The sequence below is a fragment of the Etheostoma spectabile genome, chromosome 18 (assembly GCF_008692095.1).
Source record: "Etheostoma spectabile isolate EspeVRDwgs_2016 chromosome 18, UIUC_Espe_1.0, whole genome shotgun sequence".
Taxonomy (NCBI): Eukaryota; Metazoa; Chordata; class Actinopteri; order Perciformes; family Percidae; genus Etheostoma; species Etheostoma spectabile.
The window spans coordinates 21,690,616-21,701,557 of record NC_045750.1 but is presented as its reverse complement, the minus strand read 5'-3'; the positions used below and the strand labels follow the sequence as shown (position 1 = coordinate 21,701,557).

Below are 10,942 nucleotides of genomic sequence, written 5' to 3'. Positions count from 1 at the left end.
ACACACACACACACACACACACACACACACACACACACACACAGACATACACACATATCCACACATATCCACACATACACACACATTCTGCGGAGATGCCAGTGTGTTTATTTGTGCTTGGTGGTCCCTCTCTTCATTTAGTCTCTAGCTCGCTCAACAGCTGCAGCTGTCTCCCACTGTCCCTCTCTCTCTCTCTCTCTCTCTCTCCCAACTTTAAATGCTTACATATCATACCTTTAAGTAAAGCTAAGATAGCAGGGCTACCACAAAGTAGTCTGCAATGCTCCTATTAAATAGTCTTTTGACGTTTGCTTAATAAGAAGAAGTGGTCATCTTTCTAGCAAACATGCATTTTAATTGCTAGCATCAAGGTACACACAATAGCACAGTAATACTTCCTGTAAAAAACAACAACTTTCATGATGGACAGTGGTGTAGTCACACAGTGTGGCTAACGGTAGACACATGGCTGCTATGTCAACAGAACAGAAGTTGCTCTTTTTCCGTTGCATTTATGACAAAGTAGCCACTCAAGACGTATTCACTGCCACCTGTTAGAAATGATCCAATAAAATACACGTCATTTTTTTCTATTTGAAATCTAGGTTTTGTATTTTAAAAACACAGTTTTCCTTACCACAGATAACCACAGATATTGCCAAATCAACCCATACTGAAAAGGATGATTTCTTTCATGATGTAACGTAATACTGCGATGAAGCATTTGTTGATTTCTGCTTTAAATTAAGGCACCAAAACTATGATTAGCTTGTTTTTGACCCTCTTTGGAGTTGAGTGAGAAACTTAAAAGTTGATCTTTTGCTTAAACTCAAGGTCAACTTACTAGCTTGTTCTAGAGCTTTCTACCGTTTCTCGCAGTCTTTCTCGGGACTTAATATATAACTTAGTCAATGTCCTTGACAGTGTTTGGTGTTTTTTGCCCCAACATGTCTTTCCAGGCAGTGCGGCAATGGTTTTGTTTGTTTGGCTGCTTGGAAGGTGACGTCGGAGGTAAAAAAACACCATTGAGCGCCCTTGATGTTTGACTTCCGCCTGATGCGTGTATTTTCGCCAATGTCTGTCACCTTCCGCGTCTGGCAAAGCGAGACTATATATAACTAAATAGCAAATGAATAAATGAGTGAAAGTAAATGGTAGTTAATGGTCCAGAGAGTATATAAATCTGATTCATATTGCTTTATGACTCAGTGTCTCAGTGTCTCTATCAGGGTGCTCCCCGGAGCCAGAAAAGATCCCAACACTGCCAACTGTAGGCGGCCTCAGATCACTTACACTTTCAAAGGCTTATATTTACCATTTTTTAACTATTATTTTGTACATAGATACAATAACAGTAATCCAGTTACATGCAGTCTGCAGCTTCCTAAACTGCAACAGAATGTGCATATAGCAAACAGATCTTTGTCGCATTCCAACCCTGACCCTTTGCGACATCATCACTGGAAGCTTTTAAGCTACAAGATGTCTGTCGAGCTTAGCTGTTATCTGAAGAGCTGGCAACTTAACACAAATCTGGATCCAACATTACTGTTACCTAACTCTGAAGTTATTTGTCGCACCAAACAAGTCACGTGTCGCTAGTTACTGATGAGCTTCTCGTTCGAGGTTATGCTGTTTTCACAGTGTTTCGGAGCCTCATTATTCATCTGTCCTATGATCTTTGCAGTCAGTCACTGTGAAATGGCCTTCATTTAAGTGTGACTTTCCATTTCACGCTATTTCTCTCACTCTTTCCTCCCACTTCCCGTTTTTCTATCCGCTCAACTTCTACCCCCGCCCCCTCCCGGCTTTCCCTCCTTTAGTTTTTGGATCAGCAGCAGTGCCAGCTTGCAGTCTGATTATGAAGGCTTTACTGTTCCATTTAGTAGCACCATGTTTTGGGTCGTGTGTGTGTGTGTGTGTGTGTGTGTGTGTGTGTGTGTGTGTGTGTGTGTGTGTGTGAGGGTTGGGTGTTGGCCATCTGTTTGACAGAACAGGCCTCGCCACACACTCTTTGACACACACAAACACTGTGACATTAGCCTTTATTAAGCCAGCTGTGCCTGTCTGCCTTGCTCTTCCCCGAGTGGACAGAAGCAGTCTGGCATTCAGCCTGTCCTTTGATGGCCGACTCCAAACAGCCATAACGGCAAATGGGAGCCAAATCAGGACAGAAACATGAGTTAATGAAAATGTTAACAGCCTAATATTCGTAGAAAGCCGCTTCAAGTCCAGACCGGCTCATTTGGGTTGGGATGGTAATTGTGTGCTATCCAGTGAAGATTCTGTTTTTTTCATCCTCTTATTAATTCAGCGTCTGACAATGTTTTTACATGTGGCCGAGACATAAGATGAACCAAAGAAACCCAGATAAGGAGTCTCGCAGTCTCATCTCAGTGTCCCATTTTCTTCCCTCCGCTTTTACATAACAAAGTGTTTCATAACTTGCCAGATTGTTGAGGAGCCGCAGTGGCTTTCTCTCCCCCTCCCTCCCGTTATGAACATCTCTCCTGCATCACTTCCCTGACACCTTTTCTCCCTCAACTTTTTCTGTGCCTCGTCGTTTCCGTCCCTCTGTCCACGTGCCTCCCTCCTGCTCCTCCCGGCCCTGGGTAGATGAGCTGGGCCAAATGGGGGCAGGAGGATTGAAAGCCACGTTGCATATGTGCAGAAAGCGACAGGCGCCGTCCTGTTCGTCCTGGCAGCTTCACGCCATCTCCCCCTGTCCTGAGGGGGACACCCTGCCTCAGATCAGTCTGGCTCCTCCTGAGCAGAAGGCCAGATAGGGACCTGGATCGGGGGTGGGGGGGCTGTCACACTCCCTCTAACACTTCCTCTGTCATTTTACTTTTCACTCTTCTGTCCCTCCTCATCTCTTTGCTCTTTTCCTCTCTGTCTGTCTCCCTCCCTCATGCTGTTCTGTCTGTTAACTCCTCACTGCAGTCTGATCACTTTGCTACTGCAGCAGAATTTACATGGGTGGGACCTTATTGCAGAGCTGCCGTTTTGCAACCTGAACTGACTCTCACTGTCTAACCTTGTCTTATTTATGAGCTCTAAGTATATGTTTTTCAGCAGTTGTTCTGACATTTTTCTCTTTTCTATCATATTTTTGTTTTTATCGTATTATTTTGAATATGTTACCTTGTATTTTCTCTGTGGGTATGTCCCTGTAACTTGCTGCTTGCAACAAAGTAATTTACTAATTTAGGATTCATAAAGTGCATCTATCTGTCTATCTATCTATCTATCTATCTATCTATCTATCTATCTATCTATCTATCTATCTATCTATCTATCTATCTATCTATCTATCTATCTATCTATCTATCTATCCTCCTTCTCTTTCTCAATGTTATTGTGTCCTCTCCCATTAGGATTCATGGCTTTGGCCCCCCTACCATCCGTCGTGACTTCCAGACAGTTTGTGCGTGTCGGGGCAGTTACTCTCAAGCGAGGCTCTGTCGGCGTCCTCATCTTTTTTCTTCGTCTGTGTGATGAGACGAGTCTGCTGCGCACACGGACAGGGACACAGTGTAGAACAGTCTCGTAGCGCCTGAAACAAAAGGACACGTGCCTCTGACTGCTTGCCGCGTGAAACTGCAGCAGTGGAGCAAAAATAACTTCTTGTAGGTTTAAACCGTTTTTTTAAAAGCTCATTAAACCTGACTTCCTCCTGAAAGTCATGCATTTGTCAGTTCAAGCAGCATCTAGAAAAGAAATTGATGACTGGTTGCTCTGTGTATTCAATCGTAGATCAAAAACGGGACTGCTGTTCTGGGAAACGCCGGTATAAGAAACAGGAAGGTGAAATATAAGAAAAAACAATAACAATGAGGAAGGAAACAGTAAAAAGCCTTCATTGTAGTGGCTAAATTGTAATATAATGAGCAAGAAGGGCACCCGAAGAGTGCAGCTCACTGTAAAGACATGCCCTTATAATCTTATAATGATAATGCAGTGTTTATTTCCCAAGTCTGGAACATTTTTCCGATTATTCCAACACCTCATGAATGCAGCATAAACGCCCTATCTCACTGGGTTTCACTCCAAAATGAGGGGATGACCCTTGGCCCATGCTACACCCTTCCACCAAGTCCCATGAAAAGGGTGTCAGTGGATTTTCCACCTGGAATTCTTTTTGGTGATTTTGCTCACACAGGACAATACAAGACAGTATAGGACAAGGACTAGACATACAAACAAAACAGTAAATTTAAACACACGGGTAGCCACCAGTGTGCAAATACGATAAGTAAGCAAATAGATCAGACAAAGTGCTGGTGCATTTAGTGACCCTGAGGGGGAGGACGTAGCTGTGTAAGCAGAGCAAGGATGCTAGTCACAGCCTGCGGGTAAGCTCTATTTGAAAAATAGGTGGATCAAGATCAGATTTTACTTTCTAGCCTTCTGCCTGATGGTAGAGGTTTGAAAAAGGAATACGCAGGGTGTGGTGAATCTTTGATTATTTTCAGTCCAGTTTTGAGTAGACGGGTGTTAATGTCACAGATCTTAGGGAGGTCCAGCTCAATTATTCTTGACGCTGCCGTAACTATCCTGTTCAGTGCAACTTATCATCCGTCGCACAGCGATGAAAAACAGTAAGAGTGCTCTCTGTCACAGCCCTGTAGAAGTGGAGCATCCCAGCCGTGGACACTTTAAATTTCCTGAGTTGCTGGTGAGCTTTTACAACAATATGGCCGACATTCTTGCAGCAGTCACTGAATATGAGGTACCACAAAGGTCAAGACCATCTCTCTTTTTTCAGTGACTCCTCTTTCTTCTGTCTTACGTAAAAGATGTTGAATTTATAGTTTAAATAGATGTAGCCTAGCATTCCTCCACAGCACTGCGGAGGAGGTTCTATATAGTCCACACAGCATTCCGGGATGGGAGAGAAACATGCTCTGGTTTATTGGCATTTCTTTAAACCAATCCCAATCATCATGGGCGGCGCTAAGCGCCGGACAAAGCAACGGTGCCGCTGCAAAATAGCCTCGGGAAGGAACTTGTTTTGGTGGAACATGTGGATGCTAAAAAATTGTTTTAGTCGTGCAACAGAGAAAATGTTCCAGAGCATCCGTCGTTGAGATAGACTAATATACACGCAACCGTGAGTTTTAAGTGAGATCAGCAACAAAACTGCACACAATAAACTACAAGACATTTCCCTTGAAATAACATAACAGTAGAGAATATCTTTCCCAGTTTGTTCCAATTCCCTGATAAAAGCTGTTACTGCCAACCACAGGTCCTCAGAAAGCAGCCTCGCTCGGCTTAAATTACCCATCGGCTAAGAGTTTTTACCACAGAGGTCAAGTGAAAGGTGACATCTACTGAATCACCCGGCTTTTTGCGGCCACCCACAGGGTTCACGAGGGGCAGTAGCTGAGTAGCTAAAGCAGGGGCTCGCTGGTCATCTACATAGTTACTGCGTTAGCCTCTGACCCTGAGAACATGCAGCGATGACGGGGATGGCTTTAAGTTTGAGCCGATGCTGAGATCAGAGCTGCTCTACAGTATTTAAATTAATGATATACAGTAGAGTCGTAGGGGTGTAGACTTTGATCGCACACAAACAGATTAAGGTTGAGAATAATCTATTTTTGCAACATCCTTTTACATGTGCAAAAGGGCAAAAAATGTTGTTTTATCTTTACCTTTTTCACTGTAACTCTCTGATAGTTGTAACATGGTTTAAACTTGATTTTATTAACTTAACTCTCCAGTACTATTCTCTAATTTAATCCTGGTATTGGTTTTGGAGAATGTAGGACAATGTATGGTTTTTATCAGAAGTATATCATTTATTGCTGTTCTTTTTTTTTTTTAAAGGAGCCATGCTTGTTATTTGCTTTGTGCTTTTTGTGTTTTGCTGAATGACAATAAAAAGAATCTTGAATACATGAGGCAAAATCTTATAAACTTGACTTGAATTTAAAATACCATCTCACTAAGACCACATATGCTAACATGCTCAAAATGACAGTGCTAAAATTCAGATGTTACGAAAGTTAAATGTTTACCACGTTCATCATCTTAGTTTAGCTTGTTAGCATGCTAACATTTAATAATTACCACTATCTTACCACTGATAGTAATGTCCTTAGTTTTGCAGATAAGTAAAAACACTTTTGACTCGAGGATGGCACCAGATGAAAGCAAACGGTTCACCAAAATTAAATATGATGAGTTAAATTTAATTTGATAGTATCAGAGTGAGAATTTGGGCTGCCAAGAACCACAGGGCCATGTATCAGGTATGTGTCCGATAACATTTTTAACCGTTTGTATATAAAATATAAAGAGATATAAAACTAAAAAACTTCCGATCTGCATACAGACACAGCAGGAAAGGACTGCAACTTGAACTTGTGAGGGAAGAGGTAGTCTCGCATTGCCAGACCTTCCTCCACAGCGCTGCAAAGGAGGGTCTGGCTCATCCACACAGCCTCCCGGGATGGGAGAAAATCTGGTTTATTGGCATTTCTTTAAACCAATCACAGTCGTCTTTGGCGGCGCTAAGCCCCAGACACAATGACCCCTGATCTTCCTGCAACTTCACTGATGTTTATATTCTCATCATCCTTTCTTTTTCCCAATCCCAGTTCTTCCCGTACGGCGATGCGTCTAAGTTTGCCCAGCACGCCTTCAGGACCTTCGACAAGAACAGCGATGGCACCATTGACTTCAGAGAGTTCATCTGCGCGCTGTCCATCACATCCCGAGGCAGCTTCGAGCAGAAGCTCAACTGGGCCTTCAACATGTACGACCTGGACGGAGACGGCAAGATCACACGGGTGGAGATGCTGGAGATCATCGAGGTAGACTTAGACTTAGACTTAGACTTAGCTGCCTCCCCTTCTCCCCTTACCCCTACCCCTTGGCCCTACCCCTACCCCTTGGCCCTTGAAACCAAGGGGTAGGGGTAAGGGGTGAAAACATACCCCTATGAATTGGGACACCATGGTGACATCACCATACAGTATTGATCACAAACCTCCAGATGCCGTCTAGGTCTGTTGATTGTGTGGGTTTGGACAACAGTGTTTATAATTTATTAGTTATTTAGGTTCACTTTGGTAGTGCAGAGTACTTATCTGTGTAGTACTTAGGTCTGTTTGCAATACAAGTGTATACACTGCATCATGTGTACATTACATACATATACACCCTGTATACATGGTGTGGGTATATCTGTTTCAGTTTCCCGTTTTGAATGTCATTGAGTGTCACAAAACATTTTGTTGACAAAAATCTGTCTTTATTGGTGATAAATTGAACATAACAGGCAAAAACGTTACATAAAATAATGTTCAAACCATTGTCAACTATTAGAACATAACTAACTGTCGCACACAATAAAAGGCACTCATATGTAAAACTAAAAAATACACACAAGACCACAACAAACTACACCCACACTACACTGTTGTAGCTAGCTGCTCTGATATTCCAGACCAGTCTGGAGCCTTTTGGCCATAACCCCCCTCACATATCATCAGTGTCCCATATCAAAACCAACAACAATATAACAAGTGCATGAACAATGAACAGGAATTAATTAAATATTATTACAATAATAGTAGGCTACCAATGCAATAATGAATGGGTACAACATGAACATATGAATTAGGAAAGTCTGCTCGTTTGCAGCCCCAACCTGGATCAGCTGCTGTGTCCTCCTGTGTCCTCCTGTGTCATCCTGTGTGAGACAGGGCGGTATATGTTAAGCACGTAGCGATGTATCATAGACCGTTAATATATATCTAGCTATACAATCTATGCGATCTATACAGTCCATTCAAGGCAGAAATATGTGGGACTGTTCAACGTTAGCGTTAGCGATTAGCGTTAGCGATTAGCGTTAGCATTGCAAGCTAGCGATTTTTAAAAAGTTTCAGTTAGGAACATGGGTACACATGTACAGGACTGCATAGACCACAAAACAAGACTGTCGTAACTTTTTAATCAATTATTTAAAGCTGAAAGTACTTACATTCATGTGTCTCTCTGGTCGATGCAGCAGCCACACACTGCCTGTGTGTTTTCTAGTGAGGTCGCGTCCACACTAGATCCGTAGGGGTATACAGCCCTTGATCCATGCCCTACCCCTAGCTCGTAATACGTATTGGACCGGCACTAGGTGCCGCGTGAACGCGCAAAAGGTAGGGGAAGGGCCAAGGGGTAGGGGTAAGGGGAAGGAATGGGATTCAGCCTTAGACTTCTCTTTTGATCCTTTTGGGATGACTCCCGTAAGGAAATTGAAATTCCAGCAGCAGTTTTAGCAAGAAAAAAGAAATTAAAAAGATTAAAAAAGACAGTATAAAGACAACAAAATAACATAATAATATAATAACAACATAAACATTTGTCAATAACAAACAAAAGACCTAAATTATTATAAAGTGTCTGTTGAGTCCAGTATTAAGTGATAAAGTGATAAAGTGACTATGTGATTTAGTCCAGGTGTGCTGTAGTATGTATGTAGTATTGTCCTCTGCCCTATTTCCTCCTCCCCCTAGTGAGGAGTTGTATAGACTAATGGCAGAGGGACAAAGGAGTCCTTGAGTCTGTTGGTCCGGCACTTGGGAAGGAGCAGCCTCCACTGAACGCGCTCCCTTGGTGCTGAGACGGTGTGCAGGGGTGGCTGGCTTTTCAGTAATGTCCAGCAGTTTGTCCATGTCCTCCTCTCTGCCACCGTCACCAGTGAGTCCAGCTTCATGCCGACCACAGAGCCGGCCCGCCTGATCAGTTTGTCCAAGTCTGTGGGTGTCCTTCTTTGATATGCTGCCCCCCAGCACACCACAGTGTAGAAGAGGACACTGGTGACCACAGACTGGTAGAACATCCACAGCAGTTTGCTGCAGATGTTAAAGGAGCGCAGCCTCCTCAGGAAGTACAGCCGGCTCTGTGTCTCCTGTATAGGTGGCTGCTTTTTGTTGTCCAGTCAGCCCGAGATATTGTATGATTGGACTGCCTCCACCTCAACTCCCTCCAACAGGACTGGTCGCGGTTTTGGTCTGGACCTCCCAAAATCAACAACCAGCTCCTTTGTCTTAGAGGTGTTGAGCTGTAGGCAGTTAGTGCGACATCAGAGAGCAAAGTCCCCCACCAGACTCCGATACTCCTCCTCCCTGTCACCCCTGATACACCCAACGATGGCTGTGTCATCTGCGTACTTCTGTATGTGACACAGCTCTGAGTTGTAACAGAAGTCCGAGGTGTACAGGGTGAAGAGAAGAGGGGCCAGCACTGTGCCCTGGGGGGCTCCAGTGCTGCTGACTACAGTGTCAGACATGATGTCCTTAGCCTGACGTACTGGGGCCTGTCGGTGAGGTAGTCTCTGATCCGTCTACCAGATAGGGGTCCACTCCCATCCTGATCAATTTGTCCTGGAGTATAGGGGGCCGGATGGTATTAAAGGCACTGGAGAAGTCCAAAAGAGGACCCTCACTGTGCCATTCCCCTTATCCATGGGAGTGGACCCGGTGTAACAGGTTAGAGGATGGCGTCCTCCACACAACATCTGGCTGGTACGCAAACTCAGGAGGTCCTGGGCGTGCTGTACCTGGGGTCTGAGGAGCTGAGAAGAGCCGCTCCAACGTCTTCATCAGGTGTGAAGTGAGCGCCACTGGTCGGAAGTCATTCAGCTCGCTGGGCCTGTTCTTCTTGGGAACTGGAACGATGCAGGATGTCTTCCAAAGTGGGCACTCTCCCTAGCTGCAGGCTAAGGTTGAAGATCCTTTGGAGCGGCTCCCCCAGTTTGCTGCGCAGGTCTTCAGCAGTCTCGGACACACTTTATCCGGGCCTGCTGCTTTCCTGGGCCGGAGCTTCCTCAGCTGTCCTCTGACCTGGTCTGTGTGATGTGGGGCGGGGATTGTATTAGGAGGAGGAGGGGGGTATTGTGGTGCTGGGGGGAGGTGTGTAGACTGGGATGTGGTGGTGTCAGGGGGGAGGTGTGTGGAGGGAGGGAACATGGCTGGTGAGGGTGGGTAGGGGGGGCAAGGGCTGGTTAAACCTGTTAAAAAGTTATTCAGCTCCTTGGCCCTCTCCATTGTCCCCCTGTAGTTCTGGTCTTTTGTTTGTGACCTGGTGATGGTCCTCACACCTTCCCAGACCTCCCTCATGTTGTTTTCCCTCAGCTTCAGCTCCACCTTCCTCCTGTAGCTGTCCTTAGCTTCTCTCACACAGTGTTTCACCTCCCGCTGTGCTGCCTTCATGGCCTCCCTGTCCCTGCTCATGAAGGCAGCCTTCTCCTGTTGAGGAAAAGCCTGAACTCTCTGTGTTACCCGATGGCTGTTGTTGGGTAACAGCGGGTCCGCTCTTGATTAGGGGAGAAAGTCTTGCACAAAAGTTAAGGTGTCCGTAAGACAGGTGTATCCCCTCATGGTCCTCAACCAGGCGGGTCGATCAGCACATCCCAGTCTGTGGTGTTGTAGCAGTCTCTCAGGGCACAGCGACCAAGAATGTTGGATTCTTTAAATTGCTTTTGTCGGCCTCGTTGCAGTCGAGCGATAAACTGCCTCAATTTCGGAGCATCAGGGCATTTACTGGCAACACTGCTTTGATTTACTGTATATATCATTATTTTTAAAGGAGTTGTTTGGTATACTGGAAAATAAGCAGTTGGGCAAATGATAGGTTGCCACATGCCTTGTGTGCTTTCTAACCTGCTGAGTCACAAGATGATTTATTTTTTATTTTTGTACTTAGCAAAAGGTTATACAGCAGCGGGCTGAGCCTACAGGGCAAGGCACAAATTATTCATAAACACAAAATATACAAAACAAGTATCAAAAGGCAGAAGTGCATGTTTAGAGCTGACTAATCTGGAATTAGGGGCACGTTGTCTCCATCTTGTTGATCATATTATAGTCAGGCAGAGCATTAAAGCACTCATATTCTGCTCATTTTCAGGTTCATAATTGTATTTTGAGGT

The 10,942-nt window shown here is 44.6% G+C and overlaps 1 protein-coding gene across 2 annotated transcripts in view; it reads left to right on the top strand.

Annotated features, from left to right (window-relative positions):
- vsnl1a (visinin-like 1a) overlaps positions 1-10,942 on the top strand; it is a 55,081-nt gene that overhangs the window by 29,912 nt on the left and 14,227 nt on the right. For both annotated transcript variants that reach the window (XM_032542875.1, XM_032542876.1), the window contains one exon: positions 6,609-6,824. In XM_032542875.1, the coding sequence (XP_032398766.1) occupies positions 6,609-6,824 (216 nt within the window). The remainder of the gene's footprint in view (positions 1-6,608; positions 6,825-10,942) is intronic.